Source organism: Somniosus microcephalus, chromosome 19 (genome assembly GCF_052327205.1).
Source record: "Somniosus microcephalus isolate GS21.2 chromosome 19, FLI_Smic_1.0, whole genome shotgun sequence".
In the NCBI taxonomy this organism is placed as follows: Eukaryota; Metazoa; Chordata; class Chondrichthyes; order Squaliformes; family Somniosidae; genus Somniosus; species Somniosus microcephalus.
Window position 1 is genome coordinate 7,906,666 of NC_141005.1, and position 22,215 is coordinate 7,928,880.

Below are 22,215 nucleotides of genomic sequence, written 5' to 3' on the forward strand. Positions count from 1 at the left end.
TAGTTTCTGGTTTCATTTTACTGGCTAAAGACCTTTCGGAGAAATTGCGACTGAATTGGCACTTAAATCAACAGGACGACCTAAACTCCTTAACCCCCCAACCCTAGAATTATTATTTTTTTTTTTTGTAACTTCAAGTTTGATTCCATTGGGTTAAAATTCAGACTGATTTTTGCACCCCCCCCCCCCCCCCCCCCAAGTGCTCCTAATAATGCAATATGCAGTTTCAGCAAACATTTTTATTATGGCTTTACAATAAACAACATTTTCTTTTTGTTCCACAAACCAATTTTTTTTTTTAATTAAGTCGGCCAAATGTTTGCAATGAATCCCGTGAAGCAAGCCTAGGAAGAAAAAAAGAATTCCTACAGAAGTTTCCTGGCTGTCCTTGTAACACAAATTACTTTTTTTTTGCTCGGACTTGATGTTTCAGTAATGACCCTGTGAATGAATGCATTGTTTTTATTTAAGGTAAAAGTGGTGACAGGAAAGGATGGCCAGACTGGGACGCCAGTTGCCATAGCAACACAGCTTCCCCCTAATGTTTCTGCTGCATTTTCAACACAGCAGCAGCAGCAGTTTCAGGTAAGGAGTCAATGTGGCACCGACAAGTCTGTGAATCATTATAGCATCAGAAGGGTTAAATCCTGTTGCATCATCGAGCTGCTACCAGTGCGTCCGTTTCTGATGTGTGCTTTTTTTTTGTCCTTCTGTAGCAAACTCATCAAGGTACCCCTGTGGCAGGCACAGCCAATACAGTGGAGATTGAAGCTTTCAAAAGACAACAGGCTTTGGCTCAAGCAGGTACGTTTCCTTTTTGGAACAGTTTCATAGATATTTGTGCCATAAGTGTGACAATATAATTTGTGTAGTGAGTTTTCCTTTGATCCACTCTGAGAAGAGGGTGGGGAGAGAGAGGAGCGAATCACGTGGGGTCCTTTGACATAAACCTGGCACTTCTCTTTGTGCTGTGTTGCACTACAGGAAACTTTTTATTATCCGGCACCAACAGGAAGGCGTGGTGCCGGTTTATCAAAAAGTCCGGATTACAGTGAGGTATAGTTTCAAAGGTACGAGAGCTCCCTACACCGCAACAAATCCAGGCTTCCCTGTTGCTTAGCAACATGTGCAGGAACTCTGGCCACAGACCAAGCGTCCCTGTTGCTTAGCAACAAGTGCACGAACCCCGGTTACACAGCCACAGATCCAGGAACTGCCACTAATATGAAGTAAAACTTACCTGAACCTACTCCTGAATTTTGCCGGTTAACAGAGATTTCCGGTTATTTAGGTGTCGGTTAAGAGAGTTTCCTGTATATTGCTCTTGCCTTTAAAATTCGGAACAGAGCAAAGCAATGCCACAACGCAAAGAGACTTGTAAAACTTAAAGTTCTCTAGTGCATCTTGTAAATGATCAGTCTCTGTATTCAAATGACAGCATAAACTGCTGTTATCAAACCTCTAGCTTGGATTAGTGTCCCACAGTCCACTTACAGCCATCCGTTACCCCCTGGGGATTTGACAAGTTGAAACTTTGTGGGCTGTGTGCAGTATTCCTAATTTAGAGCAACTTTGCATTCTTTCAGGTTTCCTGTTCGTCCTGGGGTTGGTACAGCTGCTCTCCTCCCCTGGCCTTTTGTTGTGTATTTGTCTTGCAGTTGTTGCAGATTCTCGTTCTGGCTCCTCATTTATTTGCTGCTTATCTTGCCTCTACGGGCACCATTTACCAACCGTTTCCTTTTATTTTTGTTTGCAAATGTTGCCTAGCACTCCTGTGTAAGTACCACACAGCTTGTGCTGTGTCATTCTCGGCAACTGCCTCTTGGTTCTCCAACTTCAGAACTTGTCTCTTACAAAGTTTACAATGCATTTGTGTTGATGTTTTATAGAATGGTACATTTCACATTGCACTCTGATTTCCACAACAACCTGCAATTATATAGCACCTTTTAATGTAGCTTGGGATCAGACCTAGGTAAGAATAGGAAAGGATCCAGTGACGGTGGCCTTAAGGCTGTTAAAGATTAGGAGTTAATGAGGATTCAAGGTGGGGGAAATGCAGTGAGATGGAGGGGGATTAGGGAGGGAATTCCAGAGTGTGAGGGAAAAGGTAACTGAAAGCTGTGCCACAGATGGTGGAGTGAAGAGAGGAACATGCAGCAGACCAGAGTTTGAAGAGTGGAGAATACGGGCAGGGATGTAGGGCTGGCGGAGATTGAAGAAGTTGGGAGGGGTGAGGGTTGGAACGATTTTGAGGATGAGAATTTAGAAGTCGAATTTTAGGACCTCCTATAAACTCATGCAATATAAATAATGTTTTGGAAATTCCTTTGGAGAATCTTGTGAATCACAGAAAATCTTGATGTCTGTTGTCGGTGCATAGATGTTAAGTAATTTTACATGCTAATGCAGAATTCACTACCCAGATTGTGGTCTACTATTGTTATGGCTCATGATTTTTCTGTTGGAAGACGTGGACCCAGATAAATAGTGGGTGCAAACTTAAGTAGATTCTGGTGTACAAATAAGCGCAATTAGAATTTAGGTAGCCTTCCTCCTATGCTCTGATTACTGAGACAAATGAACTTTTGCAATATAGCATTGATGCATTTAAGGGGAAGCTAGATAAGCACATGAGGGAGAAAGGAATAGAAGGATATGCTGATAGGGTTAAATATAGAGGGTGGGAGGAGGCTCGAGTGGAGCAGGAACACCAACACAGACCAGTTGGGACGAATGGCCTGTTTCTGTGCTGTAAAATCAATGTAACAAAGTAGGTGATGATTATTCGAGGGGTGGGTGGTAATGGTGGACAATAGTATTCAAGACTTGGTGGGAGGAAATGCTGGGTACACTATGTTTTGACATGACTGTGTATAAGTGTGAGGGTGATTCATTTTGGTAGGAAGAATAAGGAGGTCACATACTGCCTGGATAATGAGTCTAAATGGGGCAGCGAAGCAACGGGATCTAGGGGTACAGGTGCACAAATCACTGAAAGTAGTGACGCAGGTTAATAAGGCCGTAAGAAAAGTAAATAAAGCACTGGGGTTCATTTCTAGAGGGATAGAATTGTGAAGCAGGGAAGTCATGTTAAACTTGTATAGAACCTTATTTAGACTACACTTGGAGTACTGTGAACAGTTCTGGTCTCCATATTATAAAAAAGGATATAGAGGCATTGGAGAAGGTGCAAAAAAGATTTACAATGATGACACCAGTATGTAGAGGTTATAACTATCGGGAAAGACTGAACAGGCTGGGCCTCTTTACTATAGAAAAGAGAGATGCTGAGGGAGACCTGATCGAGATTTTAAAGATAAGGGTCGGTGTAGAGAAAATGTTTCCACTTCAACAACAGCAACAACTTGTGTTTATATAGCGCCTTTAACGTAGTAAAACATCCCAAGGCGCTTCACAGGAGCGATTATCGAACAGAATTTGACACCGAGCCACAGAAGGAGATATTAGGGCAGGTGACTCAAAGAGGTAGGTTTTAAGGAGCATCTTAAAGGAGGAAAGCGAGGCGGAGAGGTTTAGACAGGGAATTCCAGAGCCTAGGGCTTTGGCAACAGAAGGCACGGCCGCCAAAGGTTGAGTGATTAAAATCAGGGTTGCTCTAGAGGGCAGAATTAGAGGGGTGTGGGACCGGAGTTGATTTCAGATATAGGGAGGGGCGAGGCCATGGAGGGATTTGAAAACAAGGATGAGGGTTTCGGCAGTGGATGAGCTGAGGCAAGGGCAGAGACGGGCGATGTTACGGAGGTGGAAATAGGCGGTCTTTGTTATGCTAGGGAGAGGGATGGAGTCAGTGTCTAGGGAACGGAGTTTGTGGCGGGGACCGAAAACAATGGCTTCGGTCTTCCCAATATTTAATTGGAGAAAATTTCTGCTCATCCAGAATTGGATGTCGGACAAGCAGTCAGACAATTTAGAGACCGTGGAGGGGTTGAGAGAAGAGGTGGTGAGGTAGAGCTGGGTGTCATCAGCGTACATGTGGAAACTGACGCTGTGTTTTCGGATGATGTCACCAAGGGGCAACATGTAGATGTGAAATAGGAGGGGGCCAAGGATAGATCCTTGGGGGACACCAGAGGTAACGATGCGGGAGTGGGAAGAGAAGCCGTTGTAGGTGATTCTCTGGCTACGATTAGATGGATAAGAATGGAACCAGGCAAGTGCAGTCCCACCCAGCTGGATGACAGTGGAGAGGTGTTGAGGAATGATGGAGTGGCTAACTGTCAAAGGCTGCAGACCAGTCAAGAAGGATGAGGAGGGACAAAGGATGTCATTTGTGACTTTGATGAGAGCCGTTTCGATACTGTGGCAGGGGCGAAAACCTGATTGGAGGGATTCAAACATGGAGTTGCGGGAAAGATGGGCACGGATTTGGGAGGCAACACGTTCAAGGACTTTGGAGAGGGAAGGGAGGTTGGAGATGGGGCGGTAGTTTTCAAGGACAGAAGGGATCAAGGGTTATGTTTTTTTTGAGGAGGGGTGATGACTGCAGATTTGAGGGAGAGGGGACAGTACCCGAGGAGAGAGAATCGTTCACAATGTCAGCTAACCTGGGAGCCAGAAAAGGAAGTTGGGTGTCAGCAGTTTGGTGGGAATAGGGTCGAGGGAGCAGGAAGTGGGTCTCGTGGACAAGATTAGCGCGGAGAGGTCATGAGGGGAGATCGGAGAGAAACTGGAGAAAGCTGTGAATTCAGGGCTAGGGCAGGGGGGAACCTTAGAGGAAGTTTGGCCCAGTGGGCTAGGGGAAGGAAGGGAAGTGGCAGAGGCAGCTGATCGGATGGTCTCAATCTGAGAGACAAATAAGTCCATGAGCTCCTCACACTTGTTGTCGGAGGTGAGGGGGGAGAAGGGTTTAAGAAGACGGTTAACAGTAGAGAATAGAAGCCTGATTCTGGAGTAGTGTGCAATTTTGGCAGACGAGAGCAGGACCCGATAATGCTTGTGGGGGAGATCAATGCTAGGGGCCATAAATATAAGATAATCACTAATAAATTCAGTAATGAATTCAGGAGAATCGTCTTTACCCAAAGTGTGGTTAGAATGTGGAACTCGCTGCCACAAGTAGTTGAAGCAAATAGCAGAGATGCATTTAAGGGAAGCTAGATAAGCACATGAGGGAGAAAGGACTGAAAGTTTATGCTGATGGGGTGAGATGATGAGACGTGGGGGAAGGCTCGTGTGGAGCATAAACACCGGCACAGACCAGTTGGGCCGAATGACCTGTTTCCGTGCTGTAGACTCGGTGACTGGTTTGCCTGTGTTAAGTGTGTACTGAGCTCTCTGCTCTATGACCTCTTGTGCTTCAGATGGAAAGTCATTGGGCCTTGACTTATTTTGCTAGGCTTGAACCTCTGAGAATGACGATACCTAGAGTTCAGACCACCAAATGAGCAAGTTTGAGGGATGACCTCTGTGTCAAACCCTGCAGGTTCGAGCATGAGTGAAAATAAAGGAAGAAATTAGCGGCGTTTCCATTTTGAGGGGTGGGAAGAAAAGATTTTATGAAATCAGAAAGTACCGGATGTGGAGGCAAGTGCACAATAAAAGCAAGGTTAGTGTTACTAACTTAGTTAGTCCAGAGGATATACCCAACACGGAGCTGTAACTCTAGTGGAAGAAGCTGGAGGTGCAGAGATCAGGTGTAGGACCAAGGCCATTGTGCAGGACACTACCAGCAACAACAACTTGCATTTATATAGCGCCTTTAATGTAGAAAAATGACCAAAGGCACTTCACCGGAGCGTAATCAGACAAACATTGACAGAGCCAAAGAAGGAGACACTTGGTTAAAGAGAGAGGTTTTAAGGAGCATCCTAAAGGTCGAGGGAGAGAGCTGGAGAGGTTTAGGGAGGGAATTCCAGAATTTAGGGCCTAGGCCGCTGAAGGCACGGCTGCCAGTGGTGGGGCGATGGCATTCAGGCATGTGCAAGAGGCCCGAATTGGCGAGTTGTAGGACTGCAGGAGGTTACAGAGATGGGGAGGGCTGCAACTTGCAAGAGAGAGCATGGTAAATTGATGCAGTGGTTAAGTGATGCAAGGCTTGAGTTTTAAACGTTTGAGGTTTGTAGGAGAAAGGGAAGCCTGAGGGAGGCAAGGAGTTCCATAGTTTTGAGGTTAAGCGGGTGGTGCAGAGCAAGAGAAGACATTTCAGGAGAGCACTGAGCAAAAGACAAGTTCGGAGAACTTCTGAACATAGTATTCATAGAACAAGATGAAGACAAGAAAAGGGTTTGAGGCTAGAAGTGAGAGAGGGAAGTATACAGTGGAGTTCCCCAGGGTTCAGTACTAGGACCACTGCTGTTTTTGATGTATATTAATGACTTGGACTTGGGGGGTACAGGGCACAATTTCAAAATTTGCAGATGACACAAAACCTGGAAGTGTAGTTAAACAGTGAGGAGGGGAGTGATAGACTTCAGGAGGACATAGACAGGCTGGTGGAATGGGCAGACACATGACAGATGACATTCAACACAGAAAAGTGTGAGGTGATAGAGTTTGGTGGGAAGAATGAGGAGAGACAATACACACTAAATGGTACAATTTTAAAGGGGGTGCAAGGACCGAGAGACCTGGGGGTGTTTGTGCACAAATCTCTGAAGGTGGCAGGACAGGTGAACACAGCAGTTAATGAAGCACACGGGATCCTGGGCTTTATAAATAGAGACAGAGTATAAAAGCCAGGAAGTTATGCTAAACCTTTATAAAACACCAGTTCGGCCCCAGCTGGAGTATTGTGTCCACACTTTAGGAAGGACGAGAGGGTGTGGAAGAGATTTACTAGAATGGCTCCAGGGATGAGGAATTACAGGTACGTGGAGAGACTGGAGAAGCTGGGATTGTTCTCCTTACAGCAGAGAAGGCTAAGAGGAGATTAGATAGAGGTATTTAAAATCATGAAGGGTTTAGAGAGAGTAAATAAAGAGAAACTGTTCCCAGTGGGTGAAGGGTCGATAACCAGAGGCACAGATTTAAGGCGATTGGCAAAAGAACCAGAGGTGACAGGAGGAAAAACGTTTATACGCAGCGAGTGGTTAGGATTTGGAATGCGCTGCCTGATAGGGCGGTGGAGGCAGATTCAATAGTAGCCTTCAAAAGGGAATTGGATAAATATTTGATAGAAAACAGATTGCAGGGATATTGGGAAAGAGCGGGGGGAGTGGGGCAAACTGGACTGCACTTGAAAAGAGGCGGCGCAGACTCGATGGGCCGAATGGCTGTCTTCTGTGCTGTATTATTCTATGATTTATGGGCTTGGTTATACGATGATTGGCTTTTCCATATAGCCTGTCCAGGAGTGAACCAGAAGGTCACAGTCTTGGAATAAGGGGTCGGCCATTTAGGCCTGAGGAGGAGAAATTTCTTCACTCAGAGGGTGGTGAATCTTTGGAATTCTCTACCCCAGAGGGCTGTGAAGGCTCAGTCGTTGAGTATATTCAAGGCTGAGATCGATAGATTTTTGGATACTAAGGGATATGGGGATAGTGCGGGAAAGTGAAGTTGCGGTGGATGATCAGCCATAATCTTATTGAATGGCGGAACAGATTCGAGGGGCCAATTGGCCTACTCCTGTTCCTATTTCTTATGTTCTTAGGAGTGCAAGGGAGGCATTACAAGAGTTTCCCGAGATATGGTTCGGGTCTACGCCTTCGATAATCTCTGGTAGAGTGTACTAGTCCCTCCCATAGAGTCATAACGGCACAGAAGGAGGCCATTCGGCCCATCGAGTCCGTGCCGGCTCTCTGTAGAGCAATCCAGTCAGTCCCATTCCCCCGCTCTATCCCCGTAGCCCTGCAAGTTTATTTCCCTCAAGTGCCTATCCCGTCTCCCCTTGAAAACATTGAGTGTCTCCGCTTCCACCACTTCCGTCGGCAGCGAGTTCCAGGTCCTCACCACTCGCTGCGTAAAAAAGTTTTTCCTCACGTTCCCCCCTGTATCTCTAGCCCAAAACCTCAAATCTGTGTCCCCTAGTCCTTGTACCATCAACTAGTGGGAACAGCCTTTCCCCGTCTAGCCTATCCAAACCCGTCATAATCTTGTACACCTCTATCAAATCACCCCTCAACCTCCTTTGTTCTAATGAAAACAAATCCAGCTTCACCAACCTGTGCTTGAAGCTAAGATCCCCCATCCCCAGAACCATTCTGGTAAATCTCCTCTGCACCCTCTCGGGGGCCTGCACATCCTTCCTAAAGTGTGGTGACCAGAACTGGATGCAATACTCCAGTTGTGGCCTAACCAGCCAAGTGTTCTAAGCATCTTGCATTTGTGGGTGTGCCCATCCTGCCCAGTGTCTTAACTGTGCAATAGCGTAACCACTTGTGATCTGCATGCTTCTTCACTCTCTGACGGCAGATGAGGAAACACTTGGTGAAATAGGTCAGATGTGAATAGTTAATGTTTTATTTTGCAACAAGTGAACATACAGAGAAACAGTTATGATCAGATTCACTGAGTTCAATCAATACAACTTGTCTTTGCGTAATAATGCAAAATAACAAGCACACTGCGTTTTCCCACATCAGTGGGTCATCTAGCTTGCCTTCAAGAAAATAATTCCTGACTCCCCTCCTGCACACTCTTTTGGAGCCAGGCCAAAGCTTGCCCTTGCAGCTTACAGTTTTAAACCGGACTGACTTTGCAACCTTTTGCTGGATCTCACTGACTGCTGGTGTATCTGTTACTGTATTTTAATCATTCTATATTCATGGCCAGAAGGCAGCAGAGACATCCCAATACATTGGGGTGAGGTGCTTATCGATAATGAATTGCTTATTACAGGTAGACTATCCTTTATCCGAAAACCTCGGGACCAGCCGTGTTTCGGTTTTCGGAGAATTTCGGATTTCGGAAGGTGGGTCGGGGGGGGGGGGGTCGGCGGGGGGTCGTGCGCACAACTTACGCTGACGCGCAGCGTAAGTCGTGCGCACGACCCCCCGCGGACCCCCGCCGACGCCGACCCCGACCCCCGCCGACTTACGGTCGGGGTCGGCGGGGGTCCGCGCGGGAGTCGGGGCCGGCGGGGGTCCGCCGGGGGGTCGTGCGCACAACTTACGCTGACGCTCAGCGTAAGTCGGCGGGGGTCGGGGTCCGCGGGGGGTCGTGCGCACGACTTACGCTGGACTTACACTGACCGAAAAAACCTTCGGTTTTTAGAGGGTTTCAGTTTTCGGAAGCCCGGATAAAGGGTAGTCTACCTGTATTTACAGTCTATGGGGAAACAACATCATAGGTGGTTAAAATGCTAATGAGCTAACTATCCTCTCTTGTGCAAATAGTGAGAGGGAGGTAGAGGAGCAAATCGCAGAGATATGCAAGAGCTATAGAGTGGTGATATTGGGGGACTTTAATTACCCAAATATCGATTGAGATAATGCTAGGGTAAAGGGAAAGGAGGGGGAGGAATTTCTGAAATGTGTTCAGGAGAATTCCCTTGGCCCAACTAGGAAGGAGGCATTGCTGGATCTGGTGCTGGGGAATGAGGTGGGCCAGGTCGACCAAGTGTCTTTGGGAGAACACTTTGGTACAAGTGATCATCGTATCATAAGAATTAGATTAGCAATGGGAGAGGAGCAAGGAACAATCTAGAGTAGAACGTCTAAACTGGAAGAGGGCTAACTTCAATGGGATGCGATAGGATCTAGCCAGGGTAAAATGGAACCAAAGACTGACAGGGAAAGCTGTAACGGAACAATGGGTGATCTTTAAGGAGGAGATGTTCCAAGTACAGGCTAGGTACATTCCAACAAGAGGGAAGGGTAAGGGAACCAAAGCAAGGGCTCCTTGGATGACGAGGCAGATAGAGAAGATGATGAAACAAAAAAAGGATGTATGATGCATGTCAGGTGAATTCTTCAAGGGAGAACCAGACCAAATACAATAAGTTGAAAGGAAAAGTGAAGATGAAAATAAGATTGGCAAAGAGAGAATGAGACTAGAATGGCAGTTAACATAAAAGGGAATCCAAAAATCTTCTACCGGCATGTAAATAGTAAACGGGTAGTAAGAGGCGGGGTGGGGCCGATTAGAGACAAAGAAGGTGATATATACTGAGAAGCGCAGGGCAAGGCTAGAATACTCGATGAGTACTTTGTATCGGTGTTTACTAAGGAGGTGGATGCTGACAAAATATCGGTAGAAGTGGAAAAGGTAGAAGCAATGGAAGGGGTGAAAATTGATGGACAAGATGTCCTAGAAAGGCTGGGTATGCTTAGAGTGGACAAGTCGCCTGGTCCAGATGGCTTGCATCACAGGTTGCTAAGGGAATTGGGGGAGGAGATAGCGGAAGGGCATGCCATAATTTTCCAATCTTCCCTAGATGTGGGGGAGGTGCCTGAGGATTGGAAAGTGGCAAATGTGACACCCTTGTTCAAGAAAGGGTGTAAGGACAATCCTAGTAACTACAGGCCGGTCAGTTTAACATCAGTGGTGGGTAAAGTTTTAGAAACAATAATCAAGGAAAAAATTAACAGGCACTTGGAGAGATTTAAGCTAATTAAGGAGAGCCAACACGGATTTGTAAAAGGCAGATCGTGTTTGACTAATCTAATCGAAGTTTTTGATGACGTAACAGAGAGGATTGATGAAGGGAATGCAGTAGATGTTGTCTACATGGATTTTCAGAAGGCGTTTGACAAAGTACCACATAGAAGGCTGGTTAACAAAATTGAGGCTCATGGAATAGGTGGGTCAGTGGCAGCTTGGATAAGGAATTGGCTTAAGGACAGAAAACAGCGAGTTGTGGTAAATGGCTGTTTCAGACTGGAGGATGGTAGACAGTGGTGTTCCCCAAGGGTTTTGATATAAATGACCTGGATATTGGAATACAGAGTAGAATTTCTAAATTTGCTGATGACACCAAACTTGGGGGTGTGGCAAACCGTGAGGATGATACCAATCGACTGCAACAGGGCATAGAAAGGCTAGCAGAATGGGCAGACAAGTGGCAGATGGAATTTAATAGAGAAGTGTGAGGAGATGCATTTTGGCAGAAGAAACAGGGAGACTCAATACACACTTAATGGCACAGTTTTAAAGAGTGTACAGGGACAGAGGGACCTGGGAGTTAATGTGCATAGGTCCCTGAAGGTGGCAGGACATATTGAGAGGATGGTTAGCAAAGCATATGGGATCTTGGGCTTCATAAATAGAGGTATTGAGTACAAAAGTAGAGAAGTTATGCTGAACCTTTATAAAGCACTGGTTAGGCCACAACTGGTGTATTGAGTCCAGTTCTGGTCACCACAATTTAGGAAGGATGTGAAGGCCTTTGAGAGGGTGCAGAGATTTACCAGAATGGTTCCGGGGATGGGGGATCTTAGCTACAAGGACAGGTCGGGGAAGCTGGATTTGTTTTCATTAGAGCAAAGGCGTTTGAGGGGTGATTTGATAGAGGTGTACAAGATGATGACAGGTTTAGATAGGCTAGACGGGGAAAGGCTGTTCCCACTAGTTGATGGTACAAGAACTAGGGGACACAGAGATTTAAGGTTTTGGCAAGAGATACAGGGAGACGTGAGGAAAAACTTTTTTACGCAGCGAGTGGTGATGACTTGGAACTCGCTGCCGACGGAAGTGGTGGAAGCGGAGACACTCAATGTTTTCAAGGGGAGACTCGATAGGCTCTTGCAGGACTACGGGGAAAGAGCGGGGGAATGGGACTGACTGGATTGCTCTACAGAGAGCCGGCATGGAATCAATTGGCTGAATGGCCTCCTTCTGTGCTGTTATGACTCTGACTCCATGACTCTAAATACATGGTGCTTTTAAAATCCAACATTTCAAAGTAACACTTTTATTCCTCAAGTCATTTTTGTGTAAAATGAATCCTGAAAGGTGACTGGAGGAATGTTCAAATCTTGGTCCATTATGGATTGAGGGGAAAAGCAGCGTTTGCCGTGAAAGATGAAACCAAGCTTCTGGAAGGCAGTTTTAGCAATGGAGTAGGTGTGGGAGTTCCATTGGAGATCTGTGGAGATATTCAAGCAAAGAATGTTGATCGGTGAAGGGCTAAGGCTGAAAGAATCTGGCACAAGAGATGGCAGCTATTGGTTAGATTTCTGTCTGAAGAATTGAAAGTGGCTTTGGGGGGGGGGGGGGGCTCTTGAGTTGAAGAAAAAAAAGAAAGACTTGCACCACAGAAGCCAGTCTTCAACCAATTCGATTCTCTCCACGTGGTACCAAGAAACGGCCGAGCGCACTGGATACAGCAAAGGCTGTGGGCCCCGACAACATCCCAGCTATCGTGCTGAAGACTTGTGCTCCAGAACTAGCCACGCCTCTAGCCAAGCTGTTCCAGTACAGCTATAACACTGACATCTATCTGGCAATGTGGAGAATACCCAGGTATGTCCTGTCCACAGAAAGTAGGACAAATCCAACCCGGCCAATTACCACCCCAGCAGTCTACTCTCAATCATCAGCAAAGTGATGGAAGGTGTCATCGACAGTGCTATCAAGCAGCACTTACTCACCAATAACCCGCTCACTGATGCCCAGTTTGGGTTCCGCCAAGACCACTCAACTCCAGACCCCATTATAGCCTTCGTCCAAACATGGACAAAAGAGCTAAATTCCAGAGGTGAGGTGAGAGTGACTGCCCTTGACATCAAGGCAGCATTTGACTGAGTGTGGCGTCAAGGAGCCCTAGTAAAACTGAAGTCAATGGGAATCGGGGGGAAAACTCTCCGCTGGCTGGAGTCATACCTAGCACAAAGGAAGGTGGTTGTGGTGATTGAAGGTCAATCATCACAGCCCCAGGACATTGCTGCAGGAGTTCCTCAGGTAGTGTCCTAGGCCCAACTATTTTCAGCTGCTTCATCATGACCTTCCCTTCAACATAAGGTCAGAAATGGGGATGTTCGCTGATGACTGCACAGTGTTCAGTGCCATTCACAACTCCTCAGATAATGAAGCAGTCCATGCCCGCATGCAGCAAGACCTGGACGACTTTCGGGCTTGGGCTGATAAGTGGCAGGTAACATTCGTGCCACACAAGTGCCAGGCAATGACTATCTCCAACAAGCGAGAGTCTAACCACCTCCCCCTGGCATTCAATGGCATTACCATCGCCGAACCCCCACCATCAACATCCTGGGGGTTACCATTGACCAGAAACTTAACTGGACCAGCCACATAAATACTGTGGCAACAAGAGCAGGTCAGAGGCTGGGTATTCTGCAGCGAGTGTCTCACCTCCTGACTCCCCAAAGCCTTTCCACCATCTACAAGGCACAAGTCAGGAGTGTGATGGAATACTCTATGCTTGCCTGGATGAGTGCAGCTCCAACAACACACAAGAAGCTTGACACCATCCAAGACAAAGCAGCCCGCTTGATTGGCACTCCATCCACCATCTTAAACCTCCACCACCGGTGCACCGTGGCTGGAGTGTGTACCATCTACAAGATGCACTGCAGCAACTCGCCAAGGCTTCTTCGGCAGCAACTCCCAAACCCGCGACCTCTTCCACCTAGAAGGACAAGGGCAGCAGGCACATGGGAACACCACCACCTCCAAGTTCCCCTCCAAGTCACACACCATCCTGACTTGGAAGTATATCATCGTTCCTTCATCGTCACTGGGTCAAAATCCCGGAACTCCCTCCCTAACAGCACTGTGGGGGTACCTTCACCACACGGACTGCAGCGGTTCAAGAAGGCGGCTCACCACCACCTTCTCGAGGGCAACTAGGGATGGGCAATAAATGCTGGCCTTGCCAGCGGCGCCCACATCCCATGAATGAATTTAAAAAAATTATATCGCACCTTTCGTGACCACCAGACGTCCCAAACCGCTTTACAGCCAATGAAGTACTTTTTGAAGTGTAGTCACTGTTGTAATGTAGGAAATGTGGCAACCAATTTGCACACCGCAAGCTCCCACAAACAGCAATGTGATAATGACCAGATAATCTGTTTTAGTGATGTTGGTTGAGGGATAAATATTGGTCCCAGGACACCGGGGAGAACTCCCCCGGCTCCTCTTCGAAATAGTGGCCGTGGGATAGTTTATGTCCACCTGAGAGAGCAGACGGGGCCTCGGTTTAACGTCTCATCTGAAGTGGAATGTGACAGCGGGGATGACGCCGATGACTTATGATCAGACATGACGACGTTGTGAGGGAGCTGAGGAGTATTGTGATTAGCGCATACAAATATAACATTGTTAGAATGTAGATTCAAATATTGTTGGCGAGCTTGCTTTATTCTTGGATGAGAACTAATGGAAGAGATGGTGTGGAGATGCCGGAGTTGGACTGGGGTGGACAAATGTAAGAAATCACACAACACCAGGTTACTCACAAGACAGTCCAGAATGTCACCCGAGCACAACGCAACGCCATCCACGCTCTCAAGACCAACCGCAACATCGTCATCAAACCAGCAGACAAAGGAGGTGCCATCGTCATACAGAACAGAACGGACTATTGCAAAGAAGTATACCGACAACTGGACAACCAGGAACACTACAGACAGTTACCCGCAGATCCGACCAAAGAACACACCCGCCAACTCAACAGACTGATCAAAACCTTCGATCCAGACCTTCAAAGCATCCTACATGCTCTCATCCCACGTACTCCCCGCGTGGGTGACTTCTACTGCCTCCCAAAGATACACAAAGCCAACACACCTGGACGTCCTATCGCATCAGGCAACGGAACCCTGTGTGAGAACCTCTCTGGATATGTCGAGGGCATCCTGAAACCCATCGTACAGGGAACCCCCAGCTTCTGTCGCGACACTACAGACTTCTTACAGAAGCTCAGCACCCACGGACCAGTTGAACCAGGAACACTCCTCGCCACGATGGACGTCTCGGCACTCTACACCAGTATCCCCCACGATGACGGCATCGCTGCGACAGCCTCAGTACTCAACACCAACAACAGCCAATCTCCAGATGCCATCCTACAACTCATCCGCTTCATCCTTGACCACAATGTCTTCACCTTCGACAACCAGTTCTTTACCCAAACACATGGAACAGCCATGGGGACCAAATTCGCACCCCAATACGCAAACATCTTCATGCACAAGTTCGAGCAAGACTTCTTCGCTGCACAGGATCTCCAACCAACGCTATACACCAGATACATCGACGACATTTTCTTCCTATGGACCCACGGCGAAGAATCACTGAAAAGACTACACGATAACATCAACAAGTTCCATCCCACCATCAAACTCACCATGGACTACTCCTCAGAATCAGTCTCATTCCTGGACACACGAATCTCCATCAAAGACGGACACCTCAGCACTTCACTCTACCGCAAGCCCACGGACAACCTCACGATGCTTCACTTCTCCAGCTTCCACCCTAACCACGTTAAAGAAGCCATCCCCTATGGACAAGCCCTGCGAATACACAGGATCTGCTCAGACGAGGAGGAACGCGATGGACACCTACAGACACTGAAAGACGCCCTTGTAAGAACGGGATATGACGCTCGACTCGTCGATCGACAGTTCCGACGGGCCACAGCGAAAAATTGCATAGACCTCCTCAGAAGACAAACACGGGACACAACCAACAGAGTACCCTTCGTCGTCCAGTACTTCCCCGGAGCGGAGAAACTACGCCATGTTCTTCGCAGCCTTCAACATGTCATCGATGACGACGAACACTCGCTAAGGCCATCCCCACGCCTCCACTACTCGCTTTCAAACAGCCGCCTAACCTCAAACAGACCATCGTTCGCAGCAAATTACCCAGCTTTCAGGAGAACAGCGACCACGACACCACACAACCCTGCCACAGCAACCTCTGCAAGACATGCCAGATCATCAACACAGATACCATCATCACACGTGAGGACACCACCCACCAGGTACATGGTACATACTCATGTGACTCGGCCAACGTTGCCTACCTCATACGTTGCAGGAAAGGATGCCCCGGAGCATGGTACATCGGCGAGACCATGCAGACACTGCGACAACGGATGAACGGACACCGCGCAACAATCACCAGGCAGGAGTGTTCCCTCCCAGTCGGGGAACACTTCAGCAGTCAAGGACATTCAGCCTCCGATCTTCGGGTAAGCATTCTCCAAGGTGGCCTTCGAGACACACGACAACGCAAAATCGTCGAGCAGAAACTGATAGCCAAGTTCCGCACCCATGAGGACGGCCTTAACCGAGATCTTGGGTTCATGTCACGCTACATGTAACCCCACCTGACGCAGGGTCATCCAGACTCGAGTCGACATTGGCTTGTTCTCTCTACACAGATGCGGCTGGACCTGCTGTGATTTCCAGCCAAAAAAAATGTTTTTTGTCTTTTTTTGTTTTCATACAGACCCCAGCATCTGCAATATTTGACCCCTTGTGACCCCACCTCATTGTTCTTTGATGTAATGTTTCCCTGACTGACCTGTTTGGACACCATTCACACCTTTGACTGCTGTGATTATCTCTCTGCCGAGGTGCGATAAATGGCAGTTGGAAAGGTTACCTGTAAACATCTGACATGATTCTCTGACTATATAAGCTGTGTCTTTATGCATTTCTCCACTTCACCTGAAGAAGGAGCAGCGCTCCGAAAGCTTGTGATTTCAAATAAAGCTGTTGGACTATAACCTGGTGTTGTGTGATTTCTTACATAATGGAAGAGATTGATAGGGTGTTGCCAGTGGGTGTGGGTTACATTTCGTGCTTCATAGTTATTCTTTATTGAGAACTGTTTTCTTAAAATGGAGTATATGCGCTCGCCAACAACAACAACTTGTATTTATATAGTGCCTTTAACATAGTAAAACGTCCCCAAGGTGCTTCACAGGAGTATTTTAAGACAAAAAGTTTTGACACCGAGCCACATGAGATATTAGGGCAGGTGGTCAAAAGCTTGGTCAAAGAGGTAGGTTTTAAGGAGCGTCTTCAAGGAGGAGAGAGAGGTAGAGAGGCGGAGAGGTTTAGGGAGGGAATTGCAGAGCTTGGAGCCCAGACAACAAAAGGCACGGCCACCAATGGTTGAGCGATTTATAATCAGGGATCCTCGAGGGCAGAATTAGAGGAGCGCAGATATCTCGGCGGGGGGTTGTGGGGTTCGAGGAGATTATAGAGATAAGGAGGGGCGAGGCCATGGAGGGATTTGAAAACGGGGATGAGAATTTTGAAATCTAGGCGTTGCTTAAGCGGGAGCCAATGTAGTTCAGCGAGCACAGGGGTGATGGGTGAACGGGACTTGGTGCGAGTTAGGACACGGGCAGCCGAGTTTTGGATGACCTCAAGTTTACAGAGGGTGGAATGTGGGAGGCTAGCCAGGAGTGTGTTGGAATAGTCAAGTTTAGAGGTCACAAAGGCATGGACAATAGTTTCAGCAGCGAGATGAGCCGAGGCAAGGGCGGAGATGGCGCAGTCACAGTTCCCTGACAAAATCCGGAAGTCACAGCACTGTCATTATTCACTTCACTTCATACCCAATAAACCTGTTAACAATCCATTGGTGTTTTTAAACTTTGCGCACACATTGTGTTCCAGTGGTTGTGTGAGGTTCCATTGTGCGATCTAATTAAGGTGGTAGGAGAGACCATAAATGCATTGTGTTATTGCTAATTAGGTAATTGTAACTCAAAGTCTTGTTGAGATTGTAGAAGCTGCTTTGAAGTAGCAGAGTCGATAGAACTTGCATTTATGTTATGCCTTTCACGACCTCGGGCTGCCCCAAAGCACTTTACAGTGTACTGCCGGCAACTAACATTAAGTTCAGAGATAATGAATGTTTTTCAACAGTTGGACAAGTGCCCCTCTATTTAGGGTAACAGTTGTGTTTATTGAGGAAATCTGCTCCATCTCCTGAAAAATATCAATACAAATCTTTGCATTGCTGTTGCTGAACTCGTACTTGAAAAAGGATCCCACAATACAATTTTATAAAGAAAATCCTGGGAGGGAATTTATATTGAATAATACCAGAGCCAGTGTGGCAGCACCTGAGCTATGAAAACATAGCTCAGCCTTGGCTGGATATTACTTTACATTCAGTGTATCTGGGGCTGTGTATTACTCTGTACCGTATTGGCCCTTGGCTGGGTATTGATCTATACTCCGTGTAGCATAGCTGGTTCTTAATCTATACTCTGTGTATTCCTGGCTGCGTAATACTCTACACTCAGCCAGTGCTACATTTCTCCCCTCCCCATCTTTGGATGCTGCACATCTTCAATAATGTGTGCTCTAACCCCGCAATACCCAGCTCCCCATCAGCGTCCTCTGATGCAAGAGAGCCATGATGGTGGGTATCATTGAGTGAGAAAATGACTCCTTAGTTTAAAGCTATCTGAAAAGGTGTATTTTAGAAAGAGTGATTATCTGAACAAACATTTTTGTGTCCTCCTGCACATGCACGCGGTCAGCCCCGCCCCTTTTTGCTCTTGCGCACCTGATACCCTTCTGCGCATGCATGCTGTCACCGAGGCCGTGCAAGTGCAGTACCCCACAGTTGCAGCTGTGGTGCAGCGTGGGCCACGCTTTGTTCACCGTGGGACTGGCCCGCCACTGGATCTGTGCTGGCCAGGGGAGGAGAGAGGATTGAAAGGAGAGAGAGAGAGAGAGGGAGGGAATCGGGGAGAGAGAGAGGGGGAATCGGAGGGGGGAGAGAGACTGGACGAAATCCGGAAGTCCCAGCACTGTCATTATTCACTTCACACCCAATAAACCTGTTAACAATCCGTGACCCCCACACAGTGCCCCATCTATGGGGAGGGTGGGGGCTGCAGGAGGTCAGGCACTTGGGTGGGGGGTGGGAGGAGGTAAGGAACTTGGGCGGTGGGGGCAGGAACTTGTTTGGGGGGTGGGAGAAGGTCTTAACCCATGAGGGTGAACCCCGTCTGTTCATAGAAACATAGAAGATAGGAGCAGGAGTAGGTCATTCGGCCCCTCGAGCCTGCTCCGCCATTCAATGAGATCATGGCTGATCATCCAAATTCAGTACCCGGTCCCTGCTTTCTCCCCATACCCCTTGATCCCTTTAGCCTTAAGAAATATATCCAACTCCTTCTTGAATATATTTAATGTATTGGCCTCCACTGCCTTCTGTGGTAGAGAATTCCACAGGTTCACCACTCTGGGTGAAGAAATTCCTCCTCATTTCTGTCCTAAATGGCCTACCCCTTATCCTTAGACTGTGACCCCTGGTTCTGGACTCCCTGACCATCGGGAACATCCTTCCTGCATCTAGTCTGTCCAGTCCTGTCAGAATTTTATAAGTTTCAATGAGATCCCCTCTCATTCTTCTAAACTCCAGCGAGTACAAGCCCAATCGACCCAATCTCTCCTCGTACGTCATTCCTGCCATCCCAGGTATCAGCCTGGTGAATCTTTGCTGAACTCCTTCCACGGCAAGAACATCCTTCCTCAGATAAGGTGACCAAAACTGCACACAATACTCAAGATGTGGTCTCACCAAGGCCCTGTATAACTGCAGTAAGACACCCTTGTTCCTGTACTCAAACCCTCTCGCTACGAAGGCCAACATACCATTTGCCTTCTTAACCGCCTGCTGCACCTGCATGCTTACCTTCAGCGACTGGTGCACAAGGACACCCAGGTCTCGTTGCACTTCCCCTTCTCCCAATCTATTGCCATTCAGATAATAATCTGCCTTCCTGTTTTTGCCACCAAAGTGGATAACCTCGCATTTATCCACATTATATTGTATCTGCCATGTTTTTGCCCAATCACCCAACCTGTCCGAATCATCCTGGAGTTTCTTGGCATCCTCCTCACAGCACACACGCCCACCCAGCTTTGTGTCGTTCCAAGTAAGCTCTGTTCTGTCTGGAGTAGGCAGTCAGAATGGCTTGAATTATACTTTGCAAAGTAACTGATTACGTAGAAGGGTTTCGACCCAAAACGTCGACTCTAATTTCTCTCCATGGATGTTGCCTGGCCTGCTGAGTTTTTCCAGCATTTTCTGTTGTTATTTCGGATCTGATTACACGTTCCAGAGCAACTGCTGGGTGTGTCTTGTCCTCTAAGGTGACCAATCAGCAGCCAAGACTTGTCATCCAAGGGGACAAAGCAGAGCTTTTGCTGGTGCGAATAAACACGTCCTTTTAGAAATGGAGCTACTAATCGTTCCTCTTGTTTCTTTTAATGATGGCAGACAGAAGTGTTAATCAGTTCATTTTTTTTAATGGTTGTTCCCGTAGTCTTGCGAGCAGAAACTTGGCCATTCAGGACTTGCCTGAGATAATGATCGTTTTGCACCTTCCAAGTGCCTGAGCAGCCACTTCACTGGTTAAGTAATGGGGCAAGGTTATTAAACCATCTCTGGAGAACAGGAAGCTACATGAAATTAAGCGGAGCAACACATTTATGCATCCTGATTCACTGACCCAACCACTTCCGAATTTCGAAAGATTGATTTATTAATTGCTAACATTAGATCTGTGGCCAAATATGTGCCTTTGTGTGTGCCATCAGCCTCCGAGTTTGGAAATCTGATTAAACTAAAGTTCAGATTTTGAAGTTGTGTGTGCATAATCCCCCTCCTGTCGTTTGCATTGAAAATTATAGTTCAATTGATTCTTTGCTCCTGACCTTGCTTGCACTTGTAACACATTTATTTAAACAACCAAACCTTGAGATCTGCAGCTGAGAAGCATTTGGAGATTTTGAACTATTTTACAGCTCGGCCATTTTAAGGTATACTGCTGCTTAGTTGCTTTTTAAAAAAAAAAAAAAATGTTTTGGGGATATGGGCAACCTTGACAAGTCCACATTTATTGCCTGCCACTAGTTGCCCTGAACAGAGTGGCTTGCTAGGCCACTTGAGGAGAGGGTATCGAGAGTCAACCACTGTTGCCTGGAGTCATGAGTAGGACAGGTTCCCTTCCCTGAAGGGCATTAGTGAATTGATTGGATAGTTAGATCATCCATTTGCCAGCACTCAATCACAGAATCATACAGCGCAGAAGGAGACCATTCGACCCATCGTGCCCGTGCCGGCACTTTGAAAGAGCTGCTCAATGAGTCCCGAGTATATATCCAAGTTCCAAGTATATACAGGAAACTCTTTTTTTTATCTGGCACCGGCGTGGTGCCGGTTTATCAAAAAGTCCGGATTGTGGAGAGGTATAGTAAAAGGTACAAGAGCCCCGTACACGGCCACAGATCCAGGCGTCCCTGTTGCATGGCAACAGGTGCAGGAACCCCGGCCACAGATCCAGGCGTCCCTGTTGCATGGCAACAGGTGCAGGAACCCCGGCCACATATCCAGGCGTCCCTGTTGCATGGCAACAGGTGCAGGAACCCCGGCCACAGATCAGGCGTCCCTGTTGCATAGCAACAGGTGCAGGAACCCCAGTTACACGGCCACAGATCCAGGAACGGCCACTAATATGAAGTAAAACTTACCTGAACTTGCTCCTGAATTTTGCCGGTTAAGAGATTGCTGGTTATTTAGGTGCCGGTAAATCGAGAGTTTCCTGTATCCAATTCCCAGTGAGTGGAGTGCAGTGCTGTAAATTGAGTGAAAGTATCAGTGGTTGTTGCTAGGCTGGGTGCTTCATGTCTGGTGATGCTCGTGATCCAAGGCAATACCCTCCCACCAGCACCGATAATGAACCAACAATGTGACAATTGCAGGAAATGTGTAGTTGCTCCACTAACAGTTGAGCAAGTTTCCACCTCTGCAGCATCGCCCGCCTTCACCCCACCTCAGCCCATCTGCTGCAGAAACCCTTATCCTTGCCTTTGTCGCCGATTCCAATACTGTCCTGGCCGGCCTCTCGTTCCCCAACAACTCTGCGGTCCTCCAATTCCGGCCGATACCTGCACCCCACCACTGGCAGCCTTTAGCTGTCAAGGCCCTAAGCTTTGGAATTCCCTCCTTAACCTGTCCATCACTTCACCTTTCTCTCGTCCTTTAAAACCTACCTCTAGCTGAGCTTTAGCCACCCCTCCGAATATCTTCCTGGCTTGGTGTCACTTTTTGTCTGAATACACTTCCTGTGAAGCGCCTTGGGACGTTTTTGTACATTTAAAGGACTGTGTGTAAATGCAAGTTGTTGTTGTAGAAGCAGTATCCGGTCATTTTAACTTAAGGCAATTAAACACTGCCGCATCTGTAAAGTCTGTGGGTTGTGCAGTTAATAAATACACAGACTTCAGAAGTAACAAACAAACAGGTCTTTACTATTCGAAGGTCCGGGCGAATCTGCCCCAGCAATCCTGCCACAACACTTAT

The 22,215-nt window shown here is 47.3% G+C and overlaps 1 protein-coding gene across 9 annotated transcripts in view; it reads left to right on the forward strand.

Moving 5' to 3' along the window:
- ep400 (E1A binding protein p400) overlaps window positions 1-22,215 on the forward strand; it is a 164,821-nt gene that overhangs the window by 17,327 nt on the left and 125,279 nt on the right. For 7 of the 9 annotated variants that reach the window (XM_086011917.1, XM_086011920.1, XM_086011919.1 and 4 more), the window contains exons 3-4: window positions 472-585; window positions 717-804. In XM_086011917.1, coding sequence (XP_085868043.1) covers window positions 472-585; window positions 717-804 — 202 coding nt within the window. The remainder of the gene's footprint in view (window positions 1-471; window positions 586-716; window positions 805-22,215) is intronic. The other 2 variants (XM_086011921.1, XM_086011925.1) reach the window with 1 other exon arrangement.